The sequence below is a fragment of the Gymnogyps californianus genome, unplaced genomic scaffold, assembly GCF_018139145.2.
Source record: "Gymnogyps californianus isolate 813 unplaced genomic scaffold, ASM1813914v2 HiC_scaffold_49, whole genome shotgun sequence".
Lineage (NCBI taxonomy): Eukaryota > Metazoa > Chordata > Aves > Accipitriformes > Cathartidae > Gymnogyps > Gymnogyps californianus.
Window position 1 is genome coordinate 303,130 of NW_026114389.1, and position 27,963 is coordinate 331,092.

General features: G+C 51.1%; 3 protein-coding genes across 3 annotated transcripts in view; all 3 read right to left on the minus strand.

The window, feature by feature from the left end:
• Window positions 1-27,963, minus strand: part of LOC127028920 (centrosome-associated protein CEP250-like) — a 74,611-nt gene that overhangs the window by 33,909 nt on the left and 12,739 nt on the right. Inside the window, 4 exon segments of the mRNA XM_050914573.1 lie at window positions 25,897-26,028; window positions 26,485-26,628; window positions 26,970-27,104; window positions 27,783-27,962. Of these exon segments, the coding sequence (XP_050770530.1) occupies window positions 25,897-26,028; window positions 26,485-26,628; window positions 26,970-27,104; window positions 27,783-27,962 (591 nt within the window).
• LOC127028930 (endoplasmic reticulum-Golgi intermediate compartment protein 3-like) lies at window positions 13,636-19,711 on the minus strand. The gene is made up of 7 exons (XM_050914596.1): window positions 19,591-19,711; window positions 19,288-19,358; window positions 18,602-18,689; window positions 17,188-17,307; window positions 16,763-16,856; window positions 15,431-15,596; window positions 13,636-13,804 (listed from the first exon to the last, which is right to left on the minus strand). Exons 1-7 carry the CDS (start codon window positions 19,688-19,690, stop codon window positions 13,715-13,717), a joined length of 729 nt encoding a protein of 242 aa, XP_050770553.1. The 5' UTR covers window positions 19,691-19,711; the 3' UTR covers window positions 13,636-13,714.
• LOC127028918 (centrosome-associated protein CEP250-like) overlaps window positions 20,420-27,963 on the minus strand; it is a 65,951-nt gene continuing 58,407 nt past the window's right edge. The window contains exon 26 of the mRNA XM_050914571.1: window positions 20,420-20,793. Within this exon, the coding sequence (XP_050770528.1) occupies window positions 20,602-20,793 (192 nt within the window). The 3' untranslated portion in view covers window positions 20,420-20,601. The remainder of the gene's footprint in view (window positions 20,794-27,963) is intronic.

Consider the following 27,963-nt stretch of genomic DNA (forward strand, 5'->3'; position numbering starts at 1 on the left):
CTGGATCGCCCACTTCCTGGGAGATGCTCTCAGCAGCAGACGGCCACTTCTCCCACTCCTACCTCTGGGTTACCTGCCAGAGCGTGGGAGGGTTTTTCAGGCTTCCAAGCCCCGTTTCACAAAGGTGCCCTCATTATTTCAGAGAGAAGGTCAGCTCTGTCCCTCTCTCCACCGGAGGTGTTCCCTCGCCTACACATATTTGCCGTGAAGTCCCCTTGACGCCCGGCTTTCCGTGTGCATCTCCTCCACCCCAAAGCAGGCAGAGGGCAACATGCCAGAGCTGCTGTGGCCGCACTGCACTGCAAACCTGGGAGGAGGTGAGAGCAGCTGGGTCTCTGCCCCCAAAAAGCCCAGCAGGCACAACCCCGTGTTGCCAGGAAAGAAGAGAGTTGGAGGAGTTTCAAGGCCTCCGCAGCCCTTTAAGGCTCGTTTCCCCCTGGGCTTGGTTCATCCAGTTCTGCTCTGCTCATTTGTGAAATGCTCTGAAGGGAGGAAGAATGAGCGTTTTCGCCCTTTTCGTGTGCTAGCTGTCAAGTTTTGCAACTAGATCATAACAGAACAGTTCTTCAGTACCTTGTGTAAGGCCCTTGTGAGGGCCTTACACATCACTTCCAAGTGAACAGTGCCAGTGCCTTTTGGCAGCCCAGGGTATGAGTGCGGTATACAGCAGATGCTCTTAACCTTGCAGCCCAACGTCCAGGAGCTCTTTCTCCTCCAGCTGATTCAGAAGCGGCACTGGCCGGCTCTGCCCAGGACTCCAGAGAAAGGACTCCAACTGTGTTTTGTCCCGCTTCCAGGTTTACCGCCAGCAAGAGTCGGCTAGCAGTGGTCTGGAGCAGCTGCGCCAGGAGTCCTCTCGCCAAGGGCATGCGCTGGCCAAGGTGTGCAAGGAGAAGGAATTGCTGGTGCACGAGAAGGCTGCCCTAGAGGTGCGACTGGCAGCCGTGGAGCGGGACAGACAAGGCCTTTCAGAGCAGCTGGCAGAGGCCAGGTAAAGGCGGGGAGGAGACCCTAGGCAGGACATTGTTTAGTGTTCTTACTGGAGTAACTCCCTGTGGGTGTCTGGAGCAAGAAACTCCTTTCTCTCCGTATTTGTAACTTGCAGGTCGGCGAAGGAGACCCTGGAATCCAGCCTGTTTGAGGCTCAGCAGCGCTTATCTCAGCTGGAGATCGCCAGGAGTCAGCTTGAAGTCCAACTTCACACCGTCACGCAGGCCAAGGAGGTGATCCAAGGTGAAAGGCTCATTGCTTTGTTTCTGGTGCTCCCCCTGCCTAGGGGAGATGGTATAAAAATAGCTCTCTGTCTGCAGTGCTTCTGAGGAGTGAAGGAGCCGGAGACAGATCCCTCCTACACTGAAATTCAAATGGCTTAAGGTCAGTAAAGTCAGAACCACTGTTTGGGCAGGCACTGAATCTTGCCATTTGTCGTGTTTGCAGGGGAAGTGAAGTGCCTTCAGTGTGAGCTGGAAGCGGAGAGGACTCTGATGAGGCAGGAACGGGAAAACATGGCAGAACGGCTCTTGCAGACAGAACGGCAGTATGACAACACCCTCAGACTCCGGCAAGCTGAGCATGAAGTGGAAATAAACAAGCTCCTGCAAGACCTGGTAGGAAACGATACGCTTTTGAATTCTTCAAGCAAGGTTTGTGGGCTGGCTTGAGAAGAAGAATAGCGTGTGAAATGGCAGCAGTCATCTGTCATAGGCCACACGTTGCCAGGCCAGGCAGCAGAGCCAATGGCTCCTACTTGAAGGCACGTGAACACCCACAGGACTCTGCTGGGACAGTAACTGCAGCCCCAGATTCAGGGTGGGCCTAAGACGAGTTCAGCAGAAGGTTGGGTGGTCCCCACCCAAAGCATGGCAGCAAAGGGGCAGGAGCTTACCGGACTCCTGTCTACCGTGAAGCGGACTCCTGACATTCCTGCCAGCTGCAGGCACGGGAACTTTGTTCCTTTCTGTCTGTCCTTCCGCGGTTGACAGAGGCATTAGCTTTGGGCTGGAAGCGTATGGAACAGGGCCCTTGTCCCTGGTACTTCAGTTCGTGGCCTGTCTTGTGACTAGGGCATCGGGGTACTGGCCTCTTGCTCACCCTGCAGTCCCTCAGCATCTGTTCATTGATGAGAATGGAGTTGAGCTTTGAAAACAGAGACTCTGAGAACAGAGAGAAATCCCGAGGCGAGAGGTGTTGGGAAACAGGCAGGCATCAGAGAGGGGAAGGTGACGTCTCCTTTTCTTCCACCTGCTGACCCTCCTTTTAAGTTCCTCGATAGGATGTGGTTGATGGAGGGCACAAAGCCATTACGGTGCGCTGTTCTGGTGAGGGGTTGTGGGAGGGATGAAGCTTCCCTTTGTTTTGAGGAGCTTGGCTGGGACTTTATCTTGAAGTCTTTTCCTCCCCTCATCAGGCAAGCGAGCGGGAAGGGCACCATTCAGAGGTCCAGGAGATGCTGGAGCAATGGGAAAAGGAGAAGGCAGAGACAGAAAAGGAGCACGAGAAGAAGCTGTTTGATGTGAAGCAGGAAGTTGCTACCGTGCAGGTAACAGAGTGAAGGGCAGTACTCAGGACATAAAACATAAGTCCTGGGACTGAGGAGGCAAGGACTACTGCAGGCACTGAAAGCACAGAGCCTGGGAAGCTCCAGAGATCCGCAACAGGAAGGCAGGGTTACACTGGAAGCAGAGCTGGGTAGCAAAGCAGAAAGAAGCGGCTGAATGAATGTGATTTTGAGACAGAAAGAGGAAAAAGCTGGGCCTGATGGCAGGTCCCAGTAGCCTGCTCTCCATTTGTGTTTACAGAACATCACAGAAGAGCTGCAAGCAGAGCTGCAGGAAACTCAGAGCAAGACCGAGGCAGTGGAGAAGAGGCACAAGGGAGAAATCCAAACCGTCAAAGAGGAAATGAATATCCTCCTTCAGCAGCGGGATGCTCTACAAAACCAGGTGACTGCAACAGCAATAGCTACTCCAGTCATCAAACAGGCCGTCTCTCCACTTCGTGCCTTTCCGTGGCAGAGCAGCAGGCTGATGGGGTGATCCCTCGGACTGCCACCATACTGTGGTCTCCATCTCAGCTGCTCTGAAGGAGACTTACAGGCCAGCTGAATCTCAGCTGCCGCCCTGGACAGATGGCCTAGTGCTTTTGCCTGTTTGCCAGCAATCATCAGCATGGATTTCTGCTGGTCTTGTTACTGCTAGCCTTGGTTTTTAAGGTGGTTTTTCAGATGACCATGGTGACCCACTGAGATTTTTAAACAAGTCGGCTGTATCCACTGTGAATCTGGTACTCTCGTGCTAGGGTGGAATTTCAACAACTTCTTTCCCTTTCCTCACAGTATATACTATGGCTGACAGTGACAAGCTGTAGTCTTTGACTGCTTTGTTTATGTTTTACTTGAGGTGGAAGAGTTGACATCTCAGCTAGCAGCCTCTGAAGAGCCTCTAAAGAAGGAGGCTGTGACTCTACATCAAGAGGTGGCGTCTTTGGAAAGGAAACTCGAGAGCACTGAGAAGCAAAGAAAGGATGTCCTGGTGAGGCTGGCAGATGCCGTGAAGGGCCATTTCTTACATGTTTTTTGGCCTTCTGCTAATAATTCTAAGGAGCAACTTCTTCCAGTGGAGAGCTGATTTTGGGTGGTCTCGTACAGGTTCAGTCCAAATCTGGGAAGATACAGAGTGGTTGTTTGTTGGTTTAACCTTTCCAATTGCATTGTTCTGAATAAGTAAGGGAAGATGCCGTAGTCATAGAAAACTCCGTGATGATTCAGGGTGTTTATTTTCCTCAATTCTGAAGATTTCTGCCCTTGAAGCTTTAGTCAAAGTAATTTTCAAACTTGTCTCTATTTACATTGCATAGCTTGGGCAATTATTTGTGTCCAAATCCATATTTAGATTTCTAAATATCTGGATCTGGAAAAAGGGGTGAGAAGACAAAGTTTGCTAATGATGGAGAGCTGTTCAACGTTGCCCATCTGAGAGCAGACAGCGGGGAATAAATACAGACATTTGAGAAACCAAAGTGCTGGTTTGGCTAAATATGTGTGCCAGCAAGGGGAAAACTAGTCCTGATTTCAAACACTGAATGAGAGACTGTGATCTGACCATTACTCCTTCCAGAGGGCACAGTGGGGTTCTAGAGGATGGTACCCTGAAAACTCTAGACAGGAGAGGTCCAGAAAAGACCCCAGCACCCCCAAAAAAGGGAAATCAAATGTTGGGGTGGTTCTCTCTTCCCTTCCTCCCTAGCAGAGAGAACAGCATCATGCCACTGCCTAAATCATGCTTAGTCTGGGCTTTAAATCTTGGCTGCAGTTCTGGGAGCTCCTCCCCAAAAGAACACACTAGAGCTAGAAGAGGTTCAGAGAAGGGCAGAAAGGAAGGTGGGACTGGCTGAGTAAGCTGGGAAAGACGCAGCCTAAAGGGTGGCGCGGGAAAGGTCTGCAACATCCCGAGAGGCAGGGAGAGGGGGGGCAGCACTTGGCTGCCGCTGGAGCAGGAGTTCCAATCGAGTACGAAAAGCAAACATACACAGACGGCATTACTGAATCTTTTCCTCCCTGTTTTGCAGCAGGAACGGGACAGACTGCAAGCACTTAAAGAAGAACTGGTATGGGAGATAAAACTTCTTCAGGAGTCGGTCACAGCCTCTGAGACCCGAGCGACTACAGCAACAGATAGGCATCACTCCCTTGAACAAGAACTCCACACCACAGTGTCTCTCCTAAAAATTAAAAATGAGGAACTGGAAATGCAGCGGGAGAAAATCCAGGTGCTCCAGAAAGAGGCAGCACAGGGAAAAGCTTTGCAGGAGAATCTCACTCATGTGACTGCCATCCTGTCAGAGAGGGAGGGAGAAATGAAGGTGTACCAGGAACAGATGAGACTGCTGGAAGAGCAGAAAGAAATGCACAAAACTGCTCTGGATCAGGTTATTAAGGACGTAAGAGAGAAAAACCAGAAGACTGAATCCCAGCAAGAACAGATACAGGAGCTGGAGAAGCAGCAAGAAGAACAAAGGATTGCTGTCAGCAAAATGAGCAAAGACCTGGAAGAGAGAGACCAGGAGATCAGATCCCAGCAAGAAGAGATACGGGAGCTGGAGAAGCAGCGAGAAATGCAGAGCACTGTGGTGAGCAAGATGAGCAAAGAGCTGGAGGAGAGGGACCAGGGGATCAGATCCCAGCAAGAACTGATAGCGGAGCTGGAGAAGCAGCGAGAAATGCAGAGGACTGCTGTCAGCAAGATGAGCAAGGAGCTGGAGGAGAGAGAGCAGGAGATCAAATTCCAGGAGGGGAAAATAATGATTCTAGAACAACACGGTGCATCCCAAGTGAGAAATCTGCAGGTGGATCTTGATCATATGAAAGGAAACTTGAAGGAGAAAAACTTGGAGCTTATGTCTCTGACTCAGCAGATCCAAGACCTGGAAATGGAGAGGGAACAGGTGAAATCTCTGCACGCAAGCCTTGAACACCTGAGGGCAGCTCTTAAGGACAGAGAGAGTGAGTGTGAGTCTCAAAGGGATCAGTTAAGCCTCTTGCAGCAGTACAAGGAAGAGCAAGAGGGCTACCTGCAAGAGCTTCATGGTAAAGTAGAAAAGATGACACTTGCTTTATCTAAAAAAGATCAAGAGCTTGAGTCCCAACAAAAGCAAATCCAGGAAGCTGAAGAAGGCATGGCAATGCAGTTAAGGACTGTCCGGCACCAACTGGAGCAGACCTTCGAAGCCTTGAAAGAAAAGGACAGGCTCCTGGACGTCCAAAAGCAACAAACACGGAGCTATGAGGAAAAAACAGAAGAACGGATGAGCGTCTTACACAGAGACTTAGAATACACTACGGCAATACTGAAAGAAAAGGATTTCATGATTGAATCTCAGAAGGAACTGATTGAGACCTTCCAAAAACAAGAACAAGACTCTCAACAGCAGAAGGAAATCCTGCAACGTCTTGAAGTGGCACTAAAGGAAAAAGAGCAAGAAATTGTATCCCTTAGAAAGCAATGTGAGGCATGCAAGGAACAGGAGGAAAAGCATGAAGCTGAGCAAACAAATCTTCAAGCAACAAAACTGACTCTGAAAGAAAGAGAAAAAACGATCGGGGTTCTGGAGGAGGCTATCTCTAAGCTTCAACAGCAAAAGGAGGAGGCAGCGATGCAGACTAAAGCCATACTGCAGAAACTAGAACACGCTGCATCTTCTCTAGAAGCTAGAGATCAAGAGATCGTGTCTTTGCAAGAGCATGTCCAGGACCTTCGAGAGCAGAAGGAGTTAGAAGGCAAGCAGGCCAAGAGTCTAGAGCAGGATCTGGACAAAATGAGCCAAATCCTGAAGGAGAACCATTTGGAGTTCCTCAGGCAGACAGAGCAAATGAACATGTTCCGGCTTCGTGAAGAAAGCATGACAGTAGCACTAACCTCATGCCAGAAGCAAGTGAATCTGCTTGAGGACGTGGTGAGGAAGAGAGAGGAAGACAATGAAACTCTTATGCAGCAACTCCAGCGCCAAGAAGAAGAACTGAAGACCTTGCAGAATCTCCAGCTCAGGCTAACTAAGAAGAATGAAGAGGTTAGACATCACAGAGAGCAAGAGAAGCTCCTAGAAGCAGCCTTGCACGAGAGGGAACAAGAGACCAAGGCTCAAGGTGAGCAAGAAGAGTTAGACGAGGAAAGAAGAGCTCTTCGGGAAGATCTCCGGCACATTCAGCAGACGCTGACAAAGAAGGATGAAGAGATCAAGTACCAGAGAGACAGAGTCGGGTATTTAGAGAAGACTCTGGCAGGGAGAGAACAAGAGCTTAGGAGGCAGAGTGAACTCCTGAAACAAATAACATCGGCTTTGCGATGGAAGGATGGAGGGGAGACCCTACAGAAACAAATCCAGAAACTCCGAAAATGGGAGGAAGAGGAAGCAGAGAAGAGGAGAGTTCTCCAGGAGAGAGACCGTCTCTTGCAAAGGCAGAAGGAGCTAACCCAACAACTGGAAGATGAGCGGAAGGCAAAGGGGGAAGAATTGGAGCGTGCGATTGCTATTTTGAAGCAGACTGAAAGCGGGGAAATGGAATGGAAAGAGAAGGCACAAGCACTGACTCTCGCCCTTACCAAGAGTGAAATGGCCAATGGCACGTTGAGGGAAGAAGTAGCCGTCCTGCAGAGTATGGTTTCAGAGAGGGACACGGACCGGTTTCATCATCAGGTAGGCACTGTGACTGATCATCAGTCAACTCAAATGTCTATAAAGGGTTCTAAAGCTGTTTCCTATAAAGATATGGGAATATATATTCCCATAGATCCATGACCTGCTTGGCCATGGAAGAAACCATGATTGCAGCCAGCAGGCTTGCCTGTCTGTAGAGCTCTGGCCAGAGGCCATTCACCTGCTAGAACGTTTTCTGTCAAGCCCAGAACCACTGAAAGTACTACAGCGCTTGCTGTTAAAATTCACTCCGGTCCAAAAGCTGGGGACGGGTAATTGGTTCTCTCCTGTCTAGGCAAGCTTAGCCAACGTGTCGTGGTTAGGATTTGGCATGGAAAGGACAGGGCACAGTTGACCAAACTAAGTACAATTTTGTAGCGATGGCTGAAGAGCAGCCCTGATGGTGCTTAGAGGATGCTTTCAGAGATTTAGATTTCTGAGGTACAGCTTTTCCGGTGTATTAAAACTAACGGAGTTCGTACTGCTGCCTGATCAGGTTAAAGGCTTCATTGCGCATTCAGGATGTACTCTCCCTGACTTGTTGATTGTGGCCCTTCTAACCTTTCTGGGGCACCAGCTCACACAATCTCCTCTCTGTATGCCCAGCAGGCTACGGCAGAAGGGGAGCAGCTCTCGTGGCTCTCGGAGAAGAGACTCCTGTCGCAGCGGCTGGAACATCTGCAGCGAGCAGTTGCAAGGCTGGAAGTTGAGAAGACTGAGCTGAAGCAACTCAATGCTGAGCTCAGGAGGACTCTTGAGCAGGTAAACCAGGCTTTCACTGCCTCTGCAAAGCCTCACGGTCCTCTGGAACACAACCCCTTTCCACAGACAGCGCTCTGGAGTCCTCGGCTTGTTTCCTTCCCTCTCCCACCTCCCCCTGTGGACACACACGTCTGTATTTTCTCTCTCTCCTGGCACCCCGTTGCCTTCACAAATGCACATTCACTCCGGTACCACCCTTCTTGCCCCAGTGGCCCCATACGCACACACTGGACACTCTTGTGTCAGGATCTGCTTCCTCTCGCTCTTTCTCTTCCGTAGTCTACTTGGAGTGCTTTTGGCCCCCAGCGTTCTCTGGTGCACTTAACGGTCTCTGAGCAGACACCTCCTTGCCGTGATGTCCAGAGGTCCTTTTGCTCCTTGTTTGGTGGCAGGTTTCTGTGACCCTTTCTCCTATCCAACGTGCAGGTGGAACGTGAACGGAGGAGACTGAAGAGATACTGTAGTGGTCGGTCGCTGCCAGATGCGTGCGGATTTTCTCTCTCCGACCAGCACAAGGTGCCTGCTTCTCGACAGGTGAGAACAGACTCTTACTTGGTGGGAGGAGGCTCTGGCCATACAGAGGAACAACGGCAAATCCCGGTGGCAGCAGCCCCCCGGTATAGACCTAACGGCAGTCGAATATAGACCATGGCCCTGGCCAGACTGGAGGCCAAAACCAAATCCTTGCGTTTTCTTCACAGGAGGAGTCTCACACGTGCTGCAGTCGTCGATTAGCTGAGTTGCAGAACCAGGTGAGGAGGAGGAAAGCTCTCATCACAAGCTGCTGGGGCTGTACTCATGGGCACAACTCTGCACGCTGCTACAGCCCGAGGCTTGTTTGGCTGTCAGGGAGTGAGTACACCAGGCGGTGGAAATACCCAGTCAGACCCATCTGTTGGCCGTGGCCAAACACCATCATTCACCTAGGTCTAGTCTCTGGCTTGCCTAAAGGTGGGAGAGGGATTGGAGGAAATGCAGAAAACTAGGACTCGCCGGAAAACAGAGAATATTCTAAGGATGTTCCTGTCGAGTCTTACTCATCTGGTTGACTGTTTCCATTTTCCCTTGACTCCGTTAACAGTGGAGCTTGCATCGTATCCGAGCTCCAGGAATGTGAGGCAGTGCCAGAGCTTAGAGCCTTCAGGCAGTCGTTAGTCTCGTATTGCTAGTCTGTGCTAATCATGATCCCAATATCAGACGAGTCAGAGACCTAAGCGCTGTATGGGCATTGGTTTTATCCATGTGAGAATGTACATTCCAGCTGCTGAACCCTGCTGCATCCTTTGACAGCGGCAGTGGCAGTAGCAGCAGCGGCCAGACTTCTCTTCCATCTGCTTTTATGGGTCTGGTACGCCCTGGTCTCCCTGAGGACGGGAATCTTCGCAGGTGGTCAGGGCAAAATGCCTGGAAGATTCAGGTGAGTCAAGCCCATGAGGCTCAGCTCTGGCAAGGGAGCCGAGAATACTGCTGAAGCCATCGAGCTGTGTCTTAAGGGTGTTTCCAGCAGGAAGCCTCAGCGTCGGAAGTTCTGTTGCTACAGCTAACTGATTGAACCCCCTTCCCCTCGTGACTGCCGTGTCTGCCTGCGCCGTGGACCTACTTCAGCAGTTCAGCAGGAAAAGGAAGGTGCTCTGCCCAAAGACTAGTCCTCAGCTGGCTGGCTGGGGCACTCCTCTGGGTCTGGGAAAGAGCGGAACTGGACCTGGATCGCCCACTTCCTGGGAGATGCTCTCAGCAGCAGACGGCCACTTCTCCCACTCCTACCTCTGGGTTACCTGCCAGAGCGTGGGAGGGTTTTTCAGGCTTCCAAGCCCCGTTTCACAAAGGTGCCCTCATTATTTCAGAGAGAAGGTCAGCTCTGTCCCTCTCTCCACTGCTGGTGTTCCCTCGCCTACGCATATTGTTTGCCGTGAAGTCCCCTTGACGCCCGGCTTTCCGTGGGCACCGCTGGCTTCCAATTCAGCACTGCGCATTCCCCTGCCGGAGCTGGCTGCCTGAGTTTCAACATCCAGTCTGCTCTAGATGCTCAGCAGATTAGGGTCCCGCTTTTTATCTGGATTGGCTTTATGCTGACAGACCTTGGTGGTGGAATTCCAATGTACGCAGCAGGTTCCATAAGGCACAAAACTCCTTTAGGAATTGCTTCACGTTCATTGCGCCATTCACTCTCCTTCAACTCCAGCTCCTCCCGGGCCCTCATCCAATCCGCCGTCACTCTTCCAACATCTTCTTGACATCTTCAGTGCCTGGTAAAATTATGGAGAAGGTTATCCTGGGAGTTACTGAAAAACCCTTGAGAGACAATGTGTCATGGTTTAACCCCAGTCAGCAACTCAGCACCACGCAGCCGTTTCCCCCTCCCCCTCCCAGTGGGGTGAGGAGGAGAAAAGCAAAGGAAAAAAAAGTAAAACTCGTGGGTTGAGATAAGAACAGTTTAATAACTAAAGTAAAATATAATACTAACAATAGTAATAATGAAATATAATACTAATAGTAATGAAAAGGAATGCAATAAAAAAAAGGAAGGGGGGGGGAAGGCAAAAACCAGTGATGCACAGTGCAATTGCTCACCACCCGCTGACCGATGCCCAGTTAGTTCCCCAGCCGCGATCCGCGCCTCCCGGCCAACTCCCCCCAGTTTATATACTGGGCATGACGTTCCATGGTATGGAATACCCCTTTGGCTAGTTGGGATCAGCTGCCCTGGCCATGCTCCCTCCCAGCTCCTTGCACACCAGCTTGCTGGCAGAGCATGGGGAACTGAAAAGTCCTTGGCTTAAGATAAGCGCTACTTAGCAACAACTAAAACATCAGCGTGTTATCAACATCATTCTCACACTAAATCCAAAACACAGCACTGTACCAGCTACTAAAAAGAAAGTTAACTCTGTCGCAGACGAAACCAGGACACAATGCAGTCATCGGTCACAGCCAGCACGGGGTCACGAGGGGCAAGTCCTGCTTAACTCAGGTAATTTCCTTTTAGGAGAAGGTCACCCATCTAGCTGAGCAAGGGAAGCCAGCAGATGCGGGGTTTGGGATTTTAGCAAAGCTTTTGCTAAAAAGCTGGAAGAGATCTGCGGGTCTGGGTTGACGACCACTCGAACAGGAGTCAACAGCGCGCCCTGGCAGCCAAAAGGGCCAGGACCCGGAAAGAAGAAAGACGTTCCACGCCGGCTACAACACGCAGACAAGCTCTAGCAAATGCCGAGTAAGTAACCAGGCTGGATCAGCGTGGGTGCTGCTGTAGGTGCTGGCAAGATGGGTATGCTCTATAAATCTAGCCTTCCCACTAAAAAAGACTTTGAGGAAATCAGTCTGAACCGAGACCCATTGTATCAGACTTCTGCTTGCTGCACCAATTTCCTTCTCCATCTTGATACTGGATTCAAACGCTTCAGGCAGTATCAGAAAAACCCCAGTCCCTTTCAGACGGTCACATGGAGAGGAAGGGCATCTGGGAGCGCCTCTTCCTCTCCACCCACTGGGAAGGGGCTTGGATGGCTTTCAGGCATTCGCCCTGTTGTGCCTAAGCGAGGATGGAATTCTAAGCTATGCAAAATGGCAAAATCAACGGAGGGTGAACAAAATGGACTGAAGCGTCTCTTACCTGTGTTTCTCTGCCAGCTTCACCATCGCGGGCGAAAGTTCCCATAGCACAAAGACACCAGGCAGACCCTGGTCTCCCAGTAGCCCGTCGGCTCTCTTCTCATGTCGTGTGACTGAAAACTGGTCAGTCCTTACCACCTGGCAGGAAACAAACACAGCAAACATCAGAGGTCCTCGGGGCACAAAGATTACCGTGGTATACGGATACTGAAGAAATAAGTCTGGGGTCATGTACGGTGTGGGTAATGCATTTTTCCGAGAAAGTTTGAGATGTTAGGGGCTTGATTTTTTATCAAAAACCCTCAGGCCATTTAGAATGCCAAGCTCACATGCTAAGTTTTTGGGGGAAAAAGGGAAATCACATGTTACGAATAACTAGGAAAGCAAGAGAGAACAGAAGGAAGAAAATCATTACGCCACTGCCTACATCACGCTTAGCCAGGACCTTAATCCTGGGTGCAGCCTGGTGCCTCCAGACAGAGCTGAACTGAAGGAGGTTCAGAGAAATGCAGCAAGGAAGCTCAGGGCTTGAATGGCTCCCACAAAGGACCATCGGAGTAAGCCGGGACTCGTCAGCGGGGGAAAGACACGGCCTGCAGGCTGGCACAGGAAAGGTCTACGACATCCTGAGAGGCAGGGAGAGAGCGGGCAGCGACCGTTCACTCTTGCCCAGCAGAGGAACACGGGCCATCAGATACAGCCAGTGGGAGCAAGCACACGAGGGGAGGTGTTCGTTCTTACAGCAGAGCAGACCTGCTGAACGCCTTGCAAAAGGGTGTTGTAAATGCAAAACGTTCACCTGAGTTCACGGTGAGATGGGAAAAGTACCCAAAAGAGAGCCACTGAGGGATCTCAACAGACGGTAACGGACTCGGGAGATCCCGAGAGCTGAAAACAGTTGCATATAGAGAAAAGAATTAGGAGCCTTTATTCCTCATTATTTAATGTGACAGAATTCCCAGAGAGTGGAAAGTTCCTCTGCCCATCATCCCTCCTCCTGCTCCTTTTCACTGTCCTCAAAACACCAATATTCCTAACTCTGCCTCCAAAAGGTCTGCAGTAACTACATAGTCCTTTCTGGTTTTCACCTGTGTTTTCCCCAGTGTAAGCCCTTCATTTTTCAGTTCAGATTTGCAGGAATTCTGGGGCAGAGAGACCTATCCTGACCTCACCCCCTCCTCTCCGTACACAAAGTACTGGCTCTCAGGACAGCCAGCTTGCATTCATGCTTATTACAGAGAACAGATGCAATGCAGAGATGCGTCTCGTTAACTTAGATACATGCTGTGAAATTGTAAATCCTAGCTGTAGTAAGGTTGCTGTTGTCATGCTAGTGTAAGCACACCAAGCAAGTTCTGCGGGAAGAAGCGAAATATTTCATTGGAACAACTAATATTGTGGGGAAAAACAGGCAAGGTTTTTGCACAAAAGTGTTTCTTCATTTAATCTTTAGAAACTGTGCTCAAAAGCTTGCTAGTTTTTCTCCAAATACACTAGCTACTCTCACAAAGCACATTCACATTCTCCCCTGACCTTTGCCTCAGTGGTACAGGTTAAACTGGAATGAGTGATAGGAAGGGGGGAAAAAAATCAGGCTGAAACTAAAGCTCTTTCGGAAACCTTTACTACAAACTTCACGCTTCAAAAACTTGATCAAGGGAACTGCAAACATTCCATTAAACAACAAATCTTTTTAATCAAGTTCCTGTTAAAGATACGAGGCATAAACTACCACTATTGCTCTGGCCACTGTGCATTTATATAGATACTTGAGGAAGTCCCTTACAACTTACATGGTACTCTAGAAGTTCTAATTGCTTTGAAATTCTCCTGAGATACTCCAAGCTATCCCTTCCAGAGATACTGATATTCAGCTCCTGGGCTGAACACCTCACTGGAGGCTGTTTTACAGCAGAGCAGCAAAGTTTTGTAGAACAAGTGAGACTGTTTCTGGGCAGGCTCTCCTTCTCCTCCAAGTTCTTCCACACCCATGTGGCAGCACCAACAGAAACCATTTTGCTATTGGTTCATGATGGTTCTAAACCTCTATAACAAAACTTCAACAATGTCCTCCCCGCTGAAGCAGTCCTGTTACTATTATGGATAACAATGCAAAGATACTAAAAGAAAATGGTCAGGTACACTTGGAAGCTCAAGGCCACAATAAACAGCAAAAGAAAATACCATGTACACGAGACTGTTGGAAACTTTTCCCTGGGGCAAACTGAAAATTTCCAGCTACCTGCAGGAGACAGTAATCTTTCATTAAAAGGTCTGAACCTATATAAATAAAGCAGTCGTACTAGTGCTTGGCTTTGTAAATGTTTGTTTAAAGAAGATAGACACCAAGCAACTCATTTTCATAGGTGACAATATCAGCAGCTATTGTCCTAACAGGGGGATGAATTTCCCCTCTTCCTCACAGGCAGTCATGTGGAAAGCCATAATTACATACTGGTGTTGATAATAACTGTTTTATGCAAATTATTTTAGTGGACATATAAATGGGAAGAAAGAGGAATTAACCCTACTGTGAGGGAACTGACTGTTGCTGCAGGAAATACAAAACAGTATCACAGAAAAGGAATGGAGAAAGTAACTGAGACGGAAAGTGAGCAGGGTAAAAAAAACCCTTGATACAATAAACAACGGTGATCCTATGTACAGACCCATGAAAATAAGGTGCGTGCAAAAATAAAGCACTAAACCAACAAAACAAAACAAGGCAAAAACCCAAAAAGAAAAAGGTTGTTAAAACTTCATCCTGGAATCTGAAAGGGATATGGATATTAGGTGCCAGTCCTCCCTGACACTTACTAGCATCATACACACTCTCCCCTGGAAGATCGGAATGTCCCAAGCTCACGTGCTACACTGCACCTTCGATGTCTGCGCAAGCCTGTTGCTTGTGTTACCTGCAGACCTGATGAGAATGGAGATGTGCAATATTCCAAGTGCGTAACAACGGCCCCAGAAACTCCCCCCGTGACACCCACCCTGGGACCCTCGCTACCTCCAGCATGCCCCTTCGAATCTTTCCTGCTCATCACACTTTGTGAGAGAGGGTCCCCGAACGGTTCGGTACCCACGATGATGCTCAAATCACAACGTCTGGCTTCGTGAGTAAAAGGTTTCCTTTCCAGAACCAAAGAAGGTGGTCTCCAGGAAAAGTACACCAAGATGTAAAAAAATCCAGAGTTTGCATTAAAAAAAAAAGAATTAGCCTGGGCCTGACTTCTAGAAGGTACTTGGGGACGTAACCTGCATGTCCAAGTGTTCTGGGTTTGGTAACCCGCCAAATGACAGGCTAGTTACCTGGTACATCTCGGACTACATTTTCACACACCAGTTGCAAAAACCACCTCTCTGAGCGTTTTCAGCTTTGACAGCCAACTCCAATAGCCTTGCTTCCACTGTTTTTCTACAGAAGAGAACATCTCACTCTCTCCAGCACCTCTGCTGGCAAGTTGGTGGTTGCTCTTATCTCCAGCATCCGCTGGTGCTCTCTGTTTTAAGACTAGAAGGCCAGGCGGGACAACCTCCCCTCAAAGAAGCTGCCTCTCCTCCTCCAGAAACCTCGGCAAGAAGACTCGCCAGCTAGACGGTACGAAAAGCTAAGCTTCTCCAGCCGGCATGCTTCCGACCAGCCCACACAACGAAACAGAGAATTAGCCCCTTCCCACCGCTCTTCCTGACTCTCCTACTGAACCCCTTTACGGGCACAAGCACCTTGCTGAGCCCCGGGGTTATTTATTATATTACGCTCCTGGGAACACCTACAGCTGGCAAAGGAGAGGAACGCCCCGACTCTGCCTTTTCACAGGCACCACCATCACGCAGCAGGTTCACAGCAAAACCCGTCTCTCACCTTGCTGACCTCTAGGAAACCATACACTTGGCAGCCCTCCTTCTTCTGCTCTTGCATTTTCTGGCTAAACCCTTCCCTCTTGCGCTGCTCTATGCTATCCGGGTTCTTGAAGGCCCAGCCTCGCCGCCTGTATGCTTCTCTGGCATCGCCACAAGTATTACAACACCTGCAAAAGCACGAGCACCATCTTACCATCTTTATTGCTAGAAAGAGAGGCTCCAGCTCAGGACTTGAATCCTTGGTGGATTCTTCTTCAACAAAGCAACAAAGCAAACATCAGGGACTGGACCTTGAAAGGTGGCCTAATGCTCCTGAAGGAGCTCGAGCTTCTTGAGGTACTTTTTGAGATTTTGGCATGAGGATGCAAGCTGTTTGCATGCAGTTCCTGAGTCTGAAGAGGGCTCTGCCCGTCCATTTAGACAGTCAGATCACTCCCGGGCAAAGAAATTTGCTACAAAAACGACATCATTGTCTCCCAGCTCTGAGCAGTTTGGAACTTCCCCGTGTGAACAAAGCATCTGCCTGTTTCTATTCCTCCTCTCCTCTGTTTTTAGGCCAAGACTGTCAAAACGGGAGGGACGGTTAATGGCAAACTTTCTTCATTACTCTTCTACCTCTGGATAACACCTTGGTCACCGCCAAAACCAGTTTTCTTTCTTGGTTCCATGTTTTGCTGGACCAAAGAGAAAGCTGAAGGCTGGAATCACGAATCCCTCAAGATGGAAATACCTCTGGGGAAGGACGCAACTTGACAGATGGGACAAACCAAGTTACTGCAGAGACAATAATAGCGAAGGATAGTCCAGAACCTATGGACTATCACGCATCCATTCTTGCGGGAATTTGCAGGTAGGAGGAATGAGAAACACCAAGTGACACCCGTTGCTTGTGTGAGCCATGAATGTCTGCTCTTTGCTCCCGTAAGGATGCAAAGCCTGCAGCAGAAGTGAGAAGGCAAAGCCAGAACCAGGTTTTACTCCAAGACAGCTCACGGAACGGTGAACTAATTTACACAGCTCCCCTCTGGACACCAAATAACCCCAGAAAAGATTCCGTTTGCTGAGATACAATCTGTGTGCTACTGCAAAGGTAGTGCAATTGGCACTGCCCTTAAACAGCCATGGAGGCAACCTAACTCTGCACGCTCTTAACAACCGCGAGTGCAGCTTCCAAAGGCATACCAAAACCACAACAGTTCTCCTCGTTCTCTGAACACGTGCCCAGGAGGATTTCATGGCACAGGCCTTCATAGACATTGTGAAAACAAACACGCGTGCAACGTAACTGTATTAATTCAAGCGCTAAGAAGATACAAACAGGTGTAAAGGTTACCGAATGTCCTCTGACTCCGCCCCGTAACAGCTCTCGCAGCGATCGGCATCCAAAGAATTTGGATCAAACGCTTTTTCTTCTTCTTTCCCCAGCTCTAAGACAAAAGAGGATTCAAAGTGATGAGGCTTGATTCCTAGTCGTAAAAGACCATTAAGTCGGCAGCTTTATTCCTGAAACGCATCCGTGAGTCCTTGTCGTAATTTCAGAGGGACTAGGCAAAGATTTGCCTTGCAAAAGCGGCGACTATAACAGGAGTTTGTCTGATCTGCCAGTTCCAACAGATTTGCGTGCTATCAACTCTTCCAGAGTCTGTGGTGTTTAAGTGCTCTTCAGCTGTCACTTGGTCCCGTGAATCTCCAAACGGGCATACAGTGACGGAAAGACGATGAGAGCATCCATCCAAGAAAGGCAGAACAGCGCCTTACCGTGTCTCTCGGCCTCTGGAGTCACACGATTGCCGGCTTTATCCAAACGTTGTTTAAACAGATTGTGCTCCACGTCCAGCTGCTGCTCTCCTGCTACGTCCATGGCATCGATGCTCAAATCTGAAAGCAGCCAGCAAGGAAAGCCGTCTATAAACACACATTTGGTCTGGCCTGTGGCAGGCTGAGGAAGCATTCAACCCGTGAAAATACACAATCTTTCAGCCAGGGGGATAAGGATGTGCCAAACTGGAAGGGTGCGTATGGCTGGGGCCAAGTGACGTTTAGGGAATAAAACGCACGTTGCGGCACCCTAAACGACCCTTCCAAATACGGGGTTTGCTTTGCTCTACAAGAAGGACTGTTTCCAGCTGCCACAGAAAGCGTTACCCTGAAAGGTAATACGCTTAAGGCAAAAAACCACAACCAAACCCCTCAAAGCCCATCACCGTTTTCAGGAGTTAAGCTTAAAATGGGGTGAAAGCTGCCTCCTGCCTCTACCCCCTCACCCTTCCCCCTGCAACATCAGCACAGTTCCTTGTGACCCCTTCTCACAAAGAAGATTGAGAAGGTCTGGGGTCTCGGCCTGCTATCGAAGCACCACGATGCACTTGCTGGCTCCAGGCTCTCTTAGAACACCGACAGCTTCTCTGCACAAAACAGCAGAGGCTTCCAGTCTCTCTGGCCTTCCCACGCCCTTTTAAACGTGACCAAGGCAAAGACCACATCATCTTGGGTGGTCAGAAGGAAGTCGGACTCACTACATTTAGAGCCCAACGCATTACCCAAAGGAATTTCTACAACAGAACAAGAGGCAGGGAAGATCAGTGGACGGCCAGATAACGTGCACAGCACTAATGCCCAGGGAGACTGGCCAAACTTTCCGCCACTTCATCCTGCAACTTTGTTTTGAACTTGGTTAAAGGTAATCAGATTAACAACGCTCATTCTGATTTTAAAAGTTTTGGAGAAAGGTCATCCCGTGGCATTGGCATTACAGTCAGAACGTAAGGACAAAAATCACGGCAAAGTTGCGCCTCCTCAAGTAACTTCCAAAGGAGACTCTAAAGCTTTTCAACAGCAACACGGTCAAATCTTGGCTCCCAAGTGAACTCTGTGCCAGCTTCTTCAGTATTACTGAGCTCTCTGACAAAGTACACCGCCATACCGAAACCTAAGTGGGTTTACACCTTAGCCTCATTTGTAATCTAGAAAAATAACACCGCCTGACTGGAAGCGCTGGTTTAAGCGCCCAGCGGGCCTGCCTGGAATCACCGCGTAACCACAAGGCATCACCAATCCCTCCCTGTCCGTGGCCCAAGCAGCGGTGCGGCACTCGGAAGCACCAGGCACACGGAGCCTGTTGGGCCCTCGGCAAGTACGAAAATTATCCCCGCTATTCAGCAGTCTGACTCACAAGCACAAGGCATATGTGGAAAAATAACATCTAGGTTGATCTTCAGTTTATCTCCCCTTGATTTGTCAACGTACAATTCCGGATGAACGTAGGAACAAAGAAAAAACAGAGAGTCCCGTTTCACTTGGCAGCAAATCCAAGGGCCTCTTTCCTCCACCGCTCTGGCTCAGGAGCGCATTTTTAAGACGGGGCGTTCGCGAGACACCTGAGCTGCTGCCTCCCACGGTAGCTAAGCGCTTGCCGTTCGTAACGCTTTCAAAAAAGAGAAGACTCTGGGAATCTTAGAATTTGGGCTGGGGACGCGGGCTCCCGCGCTCGCTTTCTTTTCCTCGTCGTGCCTGCCTGTGGACGGCGGCGACAGCGAGAAGAGATTTGGAGACGCTCTCCGGCGACGCCTTACGGGAGCCACCAGCCACCCTTGGCGCCAAGCGGCTCTCGGGGGAGGGCAGCCCGCTCCCGTCGTCAAGGCCACCGGCTGGGGGAAAGAAAAAACCCCAAACCCATCTGCGGCGGGTGAAGCTGCTGCGGGGGCAGCCCGGAGGGGGCGGCGGAGGAGGCGGCGGCGGCTCGGCGGGGGTGCGCAGCCACGGCAGGCCGCCCCGGCCCGCAGGGCCGCCTCTCCGCCGGGGCACGGCGGGCAGGAGGCAGCACGGCGCGGCCGCGCCCCCCCCGCCGCCGCTCCTCACCTCCTTGGGGAGGTAGTACTGCAGCTCCGAGAAGAAAAGCAGCACCACGATGAGCCCGCTGACAGCCGTCACTGCCGGGGAGACGAGAGCCGCCCTCAGCCCCGCCGATCGCGGCCGCACGCCCGCCTCGCCTCCGCCGCGCCTCCGCCGCGCCTCAGCCTCCGCCTCCTCCCTCAGCCTCCGCCTCCCCTCAGCCCGCACGCCGCCGCCTCCCGCCGCCCAGCGCCGGCCCGCAAGGCCCCCCCGGCCGGCCGCCGCCCACGGCGAGGCCCGGGCCCGCCCGCCGGCCCCGGCCGCCCTCACCCCGCCCGCTCACCCAGCGCGCCCCGCACGTCTTGACCCGAAAGTCTTCCAGGGGCTTGGGGAAGGCATCGAACCGCTTCAGCCGCCACAGCGAGGCCATGGCGCCGCGCGGCCCGGAACCAAACCCGCCTGCCGGGGCCGGGCCGGCACCGCCCCCGGGCCCGCCCGGCAGCGCGGCCGAAGCCGGCCGAGGGGGCTGGCGGGGAGGGGCTGGCGCTCCCGGTCGCCTCCGGGCCGGGAAGCTCCTCGCTGCCGCCTCGCCCTCCTCTGGCCCGCCCTGCCAACGGCCCCCGGGCCTCGGAAGGACGCCCGAGAGACGCGGACTGGGCCGAGATCGGTTAGCTGGAGAGGGCTCGACCCCGAGGCCAAGCTGCTGGCAGGGAGCGGCTTTCACTGGCTTTCGCGCCCTCCCCAGCCCATCCGCTGCCTCCCTCTTTGACAGGCCTGCAGTTGGTTACTAACGCCCTTCGGAGAACAGCCGGGCTGCCCCTCAGGCTGGCTGTCGCGGCGACAGAGCTGAGAGCAAAGCGGCTCGGCAGAGTACCGCCGCTTTTTGTGCTGAGGGAAGGAGGGAGGGAGGGAGGGAGGGGATGAGGGAAGGAAAAATCCCACTCTCGTGCCCCACCTTCGATCCCTGGCGTGTACTCTTCCCCCTTCACTTTGAGAACACCTCCATTTCCCCCTCTCCTCACAGGGAACGGCCATGAACTCAGGAGCTTCAATCCTACGACACCTCCCAATAGCTGACTTGCGCAAGTAAAAGAACAGCATCCTCTTTTCCTAAGCCACCTGTTTACCCACCCCTTGCTTTTTCCTACTGAAAAAGTGCGGTCCTGCACAATTCCTTTTATTCAAAAAAACTTTAAAAACCACCGTCACTAGGAGATGCTTGCAAAGGCAAAGAGAACAAACGCAGCCTGTTTCCCACAGCAAAACGTAATGCATTCCTGGGAAGGGCACGAGACAGGAACCCCGTGATGCTGCAGCTGCTCCTCTACAGGAAAAGAAGGCTCAGAGAGGCTGAGCCAGCTTCCGAGTCTCTGCCTCCAGAACAGCAGCTTCGGGCTCCCTGACCACAGCTGCTAAGGAGCAAGACAGCTCTCGGTGAAGGTCTGACAGCTCCTGGCTGGTCTTTGCACAGCACTCAATGTAGTCCTGCTTGCATTTGCGTTCTTGCGCCAGCTGCGTCTGCAGAAGGGACACCTGAAAGAGGCGAAAGGCCGAGCTCAGACAAGCCCACGCTGTTAGGACCATCCGCAGCTCCACGGTTCCGGCTGTCAGGGAAGACGCACCCTCTAACTCCAGCCCTGACAAACGCTTTGTCCACTTGGGGAATGGGCACTAACAGGTTCCCAGAGTCACCCTGAACTGACCTGAGACTATCAACAATTCGAGTCTCTTTCCGGCATACCATTCACACGTACACCACCGAGACATTCCATGTATATGAAAGACAGAGGTTCCTACAGGATTTAGTAACCCAGCTCGTTTTTTTCAAAGGAGAGATCTGGGCTACTGCCGCCTCGGTTCCACACGCTTTGTCCTCGGCAGGAGCACCACTGGTTACACAAGGTACTGAAGAGCTCTTCTGTTATGATCTAGTTGCAAAACTTGACAGCTAGCACACGAAAAGGGCAAAAATGCTCATTCTTCCTCCCTTCAGAGCATTTCACAAATGAGCAGAGCAGAATTGGATGAACCAAGCCCAGGGGGGGAAATGAAACTCCTCCAACTCTCTTCTTTCCTGGCAACACGGGGTTGTGCCTGCTGGGCTTTTTGGGGGCAGAGACCCAGCTGCTCTCACCTCCTCCCAGGTTTGCAGTGCAGTGCGGCCACAGCAGCTCTGGCATGTTGCCCTCTGCCTGCTTTGGAGTGGAGGAGATGCCAGCACTGGGAGCAGCGCTCAGGGCTTTGCTGTTTTGGGGAGCACAGCTCAGGTCAGAGGTTCTCCTCTCTTTTCCAAGTGACGTGTGCTTCGCCGAGGGCTGTGCTCCCCACGGGAATGCCATCCCCAACCTCAGGCTAGGAACATGAAAATACTCTTTCTTGGCAAGCGAACTCAAATAACAGAAGCAGTTCCTAAAGGAGTTTTATGGCTTATGGAACCTGCTGCCTTGGAATTCCACCACCAAGGTCTGTCAACATAAAGCCAAACCAGATAAAAAGGGCGACCCTGATCTGCCAGAGCAGGCTAGATGTTGAAACTCAGGCAGCCAGCCCCGGCAGGGGAATGCGCAGTGATATGATGCAAGCTCCACTGGTAATTGAGCCAAGGGAAAACAGGAGGAGTCAACCAGGTGAGTTGACAGCCTTAGAATACTCCCTCTTTTCCGGCGAGTTCCAGTTTTCTGCATTTCCTCCAATCCCTCTCCCACCTTTAGGCAAGCCAGAGACTAGACCTAGGTGAATGATGGTGTTTGGCCACGGCCAACAGATGGGTCTGACTGGGTATTTCCACCGCCTGGTGTACTCGCTCCCTGACAGCCAAACAAGCCTCGGGCTGTAGCAGCGTGCAGAGTTGTGCCCATGAGTACAGCCCCAGCAGCTTGTGATGAGAGCTTTCCTCCTCCTCACCTGGTTCTGCAACTCAGCTAATCGACGACTGCAGCGCGTGTGAGACGACTCCTGTGAAGAAAACGCAAGGATTTGGTTTTGGCCTCCAGTCTGGCCAGGGCCATGGTCTATATTCGACTGCCGTTAGGTCTATACCGGGGGGCTGCTGCCACCGGGATTTGCCCTTGTTCCTCTGTATGGCCAGAGCCTCCTCCCACCGAGTAAGAGTCTGTTCTCACCTGTCGAGAAGCAGGCACCTTGTGCTGGTCGGAGAGAGAAAATCCGCACGCATCTGGCAGCGACCGACCACTACAGTATCTCTTCAGTCTCCTCCGTTCATGTTCCACCTGCACGTTGGATAGGAGAAAGGGTCACAGAAACCTGCCACCAAACAAGGAGCAAAAGGACCTCTGGACATCACGGCAAGGAGGTGTCTGCTCAGAGACCGTTAAGTGCACCAGAGAACGCCGGGGCCAAAAGCACTCCAAGTAGACTACGGAAGAGAAAGAGCGAGAGGAAGCAGATCCTGACACAAGAGTGTCCAGTGTGTGCGTATGGGGCCACTGGGGCAAGAAGGGTGGTACCGGAGTGAATGTGCATTTGTGAAGGCAGTGGGGTGCCAGGAGAGAGAGAAAATACGGACGTGTGTGTCCACAGGGGGAGGTGGGAGAGGGAAGGAAACAAGCAGAGGACTCCAGAGCGCTGTCTGTGGAAAGGGGTTGTGTTCCAGAGGACCGTGAGGCTTTGCAGAGGCAGTGAAAGCCTGGTTTACCTGCTCAAGAGTCCTCCTGAGCTCAGCATTGAGTTGCTTCAGCTCAGTCTTCTCAAGTTCCAGCCTTGCAACTGCTCGCTGCAGATGTTCCAGCCGCTGCGACAGGAGTCTCTTCTCCGAGAGCCACGAGAGCTGCTCCCCTTCTGCAGTAGCCTGCTGGGCATACAGAGAGGAGATTGTGTGAGCTGGTGCCCCAGAAAGGTTAGAAGGGCCACAATCAACAAGTCAGGGAGAGTACATCCTGAATGCGCAATGAAGCCTTTAACCTGATCAGGCAGCAGTACGAACTCCGTTAGTTTTAATACACCGGAAAAGCTGTACCTCAGAAATCTAAATCTCTGAAAGCATCCTCTAAGCACCATCAGGGCTGCTCTTCAGCCATCGCTACAAAATTGTACTTAGTTGGGTCAACTGTGCCCTGTCCTTTCCATGCCAAATCCTAACCACGACACGTTGGCTAAGCTTGCCTAGACAGGAGAGAACCAATTACCCGTCCCCAGCTTTTGGACCGGAGTGAATTTTAACAGCAAGCGCTGTAGTACTTTCAGTGGTTCTGGGCTTGACAGAAAACGTTCTAGCAGGTGAATGGCCTCTGGCCAGAGCTCTACAGACAGGCAAGCCTGCTGGCTGCAATCATGGTTTCTTCCACGGCCAAGCAGGTCATGGATTTATGGGAATATATATTCCCATATCTTTATAGGAAACATCTTTAGAACCCTTTATAGACATTTTGGTTGACTGATGATCAGTCACAGTGCCTACCTGATGATGAAACCGGTCCGTGTCCCTCTCTGAAACCATACTCTGCAGGACGGCTACTTCTTCCCTCAACGTGCCATTGGCCATTTCACTCTTGGTAAGGGCGAGAGTCAGTGCTTGTGCCTTCTCTTTCCATTCCATTTCCCCGCTTTCAGTCTGCTTCAAAATAGCAATCGCACGCTCCAATTCTTCCCCCTTTGCCTTCCGCTCATCTTCCAGTTGTTGGGTTAGCTCCTTCTGCCTTTGCAAGAGACGGTCTCTCTCCTGGAGAACTCTCTTCTTCTCTGCTTCCTCTTCCTCCCATTTTCGGAGTTTCTGGATTTGTTTCTGTAGGGTCTCCCCTCCATCCTTCCATCGCAAAGCTGACGTTATTTGTTTCAGGAGTTCACTCTGCCTCCTAAGCTCTTGTTCTCTCCCTGCCAGAGTCTTCTCTAAATACCCGACTCTGTCTCTCTGGTACTTGATCTCTTCATCCTTCTTTGTCAGCGTCTGCTGAACGTGCCGGAGATCTTCCCGAAGAGCTCTTCTTTCCTCGTCTAACTCTTCTTGCTCACCTTGAGCCTTGGTCTCTTGTTCCCTCTCGTGCAAGGCTGCTTCTAGGAGCTTCTCTTGCTCTCTGTGATGTCCAACCTCTTCATTCTTCTTGGTTAGCCTGAGCTGGAGATTCTGCAAGGTCTTCAGGGATCTGATCTCCTGGTCTCTCTCTTCCAGGTCTTTGCTCATTTTGCTGACAGCAATCCTTTGTTCTTCTCGCTGCTTCTCCAGCTCCTGTATCTGTTCTTGCTGGGATTCAATCTTCTGGTTTTTCTCTCTTACGTCCTTAATAACCTGATCCAGAGCAGTTTTGTGCATTTCTTTCTGCTCTTCCAGCACTCTCATCTGTTCCTGGTACACCTTCATTTCTCCCTCCCTCTCTGACAGGATGGCAGTCACATGAGTGAGATTCTCCTGCAAAGCTTTTCCCTGTGCTGCCTCTTTCTGGAGCACCTGGATTTTCTCCCGCTGCATTTCCAGTTCCTCATTTTTAATTTTTAGGAGAGACACTGTGGTGTGGAGTTCTTGTTCAAGGGAGTGATGCCTATCTGTTGCTGTAGTCGCTCGGGTCTCAGAGGCTGTGACCGACTCCTGAAGAAGTTTTATCTCCCATACCAGTTCTTCTTTAAGTGCTTGCAGTCTGTCCCGTTCCTGCTGCAAAACAGGGAGGAAAAGATTCAGTAATGCCGTCTGTGTATGTTTGCTTTTCGTACTCGATTGGAACTCCTGCTCCAGTGGCAGCCAAGTGCTGCCCCCCTCTCCCTGCCTCTCGGGATGTTGCAGACCTTTCCCGCGCCACCCTTTAGGCTGCGTCTTTCCCAGCTGACTCAGCCAGTCCCACCTTCCTTTCTGCCCTTCTCTGAACCTCTTCTAGCTCTAGTGTGTTCTTTTGGGGAGGAGCTCCCAGAACTGCAGCCAAGATTTAAAGCCCAGACTAAGCATGATTTAGGCAGTGGCATGATGCTGTTCTCTCTGCTAGGGAGGAAGGGAAGAGAGAACCACCCCAACATTTGATTTCCCTTTTTTGGGGGTGCTGGGGCCTTTTCTGGACCTCTCCTGTCTAGAGTTTTCAGGGTACCATCCTCTAGAACCCCACTGTGCCCTCTGGAAGGAGTAATGGTCAGATCACAGTCTCTCATTCAGTGTTTGAAATCAGGACTAGTTTTCCCCTTGCTGGCACACATATTTAGCCGAATCAGCACTTTGGTTTCTCAAATGTCTGTATTTATTCCCCGCTGTCTGCTCTCAGATGGGCAACGTTGAACAGCTCTCCATTATTAGCAAACTTTGTCTTCTCACCCCTTTTTCCAGATCCAGATATTTAGAAATCTAAATATGGATTTGGACACAAATAATTGCCCAAGCTATGCAATGTAAATAGAGACAAGTTTGAAAATTACTTTGCCTAAAGCTTCAAGGGCAGAAATCTTCAGAAGTGAGGAAAATAAACACCCTGAATCATCACGGAGTTTTCATGACTACGGCATCTTCCCTTACTTATTCAGAACAATGCAATTGGAAAGGTTAAACCAAAAAACAACCACTCTGTATCTTCTCAGATTTGGACTGAACCTGTACGAGACCACCCAAAATCAGCTCTCCACTGGAAGAAGTTGCTCCTTAGAATTATTAGCAGAAGGCCAAACAACATGTAAGAAATGGCCCTTCACGGCATCTGCCAGCCTCACCAGGACATCCTTTCTTTGCTTCTCAGTGCTCTCGAGTTTCCTTTCCAAAGACGCCACCTCTTGATGTAGAGTCACAGCCTCCTTCTTTAGAGGCTCTTCAGAGGCTGCTAGCTGAGATGTCAACTCTTCCACCTCAAGTAAAACATAAACAAAGCAGTCAAAGACTACAGCTTGTCACTGTCAGCCATAGTGTATACTGTGAGGAAAGGGAAAGAAGTTGTTGAAATTCCACCCTAGCACGAGAGTACCAGATTCACAGTGGATACAGCCGACTTGTTTAAAAATCTCAGTGGGTCACCACGGTCATCTGAAAAACCACCTTAAAAACCAAGGCTAGCAGTAACAAGACCAGCAGAAATCCATGCTGATGATTGCTGGCAAACAGGCAAAAGCACTAGGCCATCTGTCCAGGGCGGCAGCTGAGATTCAGCTGGCCTGTAAGTCTCCTTCAGAGCAGCTGAGATGGAGACCACAGTATGGTGGCAGTCCGAGGGATCACCCCATCAGCCTGCTGCTCTGCCACGGAAAGGCACGAAGTGGAGAGACGGCCTGTTTGATGACTGGAGTAGCTATTGCTGTTGCAGTCACCTGGTTTTGTAGAGCATCCCGCTGCTGAAGGAGGATATTCATTTCCTCTTTGACGGTTTGGATTTCTCCCTTGTGCCTCTTCTCCACTGCCTCGGTCTTGCTCTGAGTTTCCTGCAGCTCTGCTTGCAGCTCTGCCGTGATGTTCTGTAAACACAAATGGAGAGCAGGCTACTGGGACCTGCCATCAGGCCCAGCTTTTTCCTCTTTCTGTCTCAAAATCACATTCATTCAGCCACTTCTTTCTGCTTTGCTACCCAGCTCTGCTTCCACTGTAACCCTGCCTTCCTGTTGCGGATCTCTGGAGCTTCCCAGGCTCTGTGCTTTCAGTGCCTGCAGTAGTCCTTGCCTCCTCAGTCCCAGGACTTATGTTTTATGTCCTGGGTACTGCCCTTCACTCTGTTACCTGGCGCTCTCAGCCTCTCCCGCAGTTTACGTCCAGTTGCCAACGGCCCGTTCCTTCAACCTACCCTACTAGTCAGACTTACCTGCCCGTTCTCTCGCTGCTCTTCCACCTCCTGCCTCAGCTGCTGGAGCTGCTGGCAGGCTTCTCTCAGCTCTCCCTGAGTTTGGAGCAGCGTCTCTAATAAAGCATCCTTCTCACGCTCCTTTTCTAGCAGGACCTGCACAGAAATAAAGAGAAGACGGGTTCAAACTTCCCACGCAGAATTTGTGCGGCAAGACTCAAAGACTGATGGGCTCACACGTTCTCAAAGCCCTATGCTGCTGGGCTCCTAGGTCATTATCTGCCCACTTGGAGGCACAGATTCCTAAGGGAGACTGGCACTATAAACATGGTCCATCCACGGTCCCTCTGGGATTGAATCTCCAACAAACTCCTGGCCATCTAACAGGAAAATGTGTGGCATTTCTCCAGTGTCTTGCCTTGCTGGTGAGGGTATCTCTCGTCTCCTGCTGTGCCCTGTGTGTCTTTCAATAGCGACTTTTGCACCTAGTTAGCAGCCCGATATCCAGCCACCTCCCACAGCTCTCTCCTTGCTGCGCAGGTGGCTTCCTTTTTGAGCTCACCCCTTGTGAGACACAGTTATGGTGTTCACGTTCTCTTCAGGCCGGCAAGGCGCTTCCTGCCTTTCTTAAACCTACCCTCTGGTAGCCTCTCGCATTAGAGGCCCTGTCCCTCGTGGCACAAAGCTCTCATGGTTGCTAAGGCATCACTCCTGTTCACAAAGGGGCAGCTGAGAGACACTTCTACCCAGACGGACAGTGTCCAGAGAAGCACTGCCAATAAGGAGCCCAGAAGAGTAAAAACACCACACAAATTCTGCCTTCACAGTCTTTACCTCTTGCTTGGCATTTTCGACTCTGGTTCGTTCCTCTTCTTGTTGAGCCTGCACGGTAGCAACTTCCTGCTTCACATCAAACAGCTTCTTCTCGTGCTCCCTTTCTGTCTCTGCCTTCTCCTTTTCCCATTGCTCCAGCATCTCCTGGACCTCTGAATGGTGCCCTTCCCGCTCGCTTGCC

Bases quoted from the DNA above. Each gene is read 5' to 3' on its own strand.
- LOC127028930 (XM_050914596.1), bottom strand. From the start codon at position 19,690: ATGGCCTCGCTGTGGCGGCTGAAGCGGTTCGATGCCTTCCCCAAGCCC. The intron at 17,308-18,601 runs GTGAGTCAGACT...GGCTGCTTTCAG, and splicing joins TCCACATATGCCTTGTGCTT to ATTTGAGCATCGATGCCATG. The intron at 13,805-15,430 runs GTGAGAGACGGG...TGTCTCCTGCAG, and splicing joins GTTTCCTAGAGGTCAGCAAG to GTAGCTGGAAATTTTCAGTT.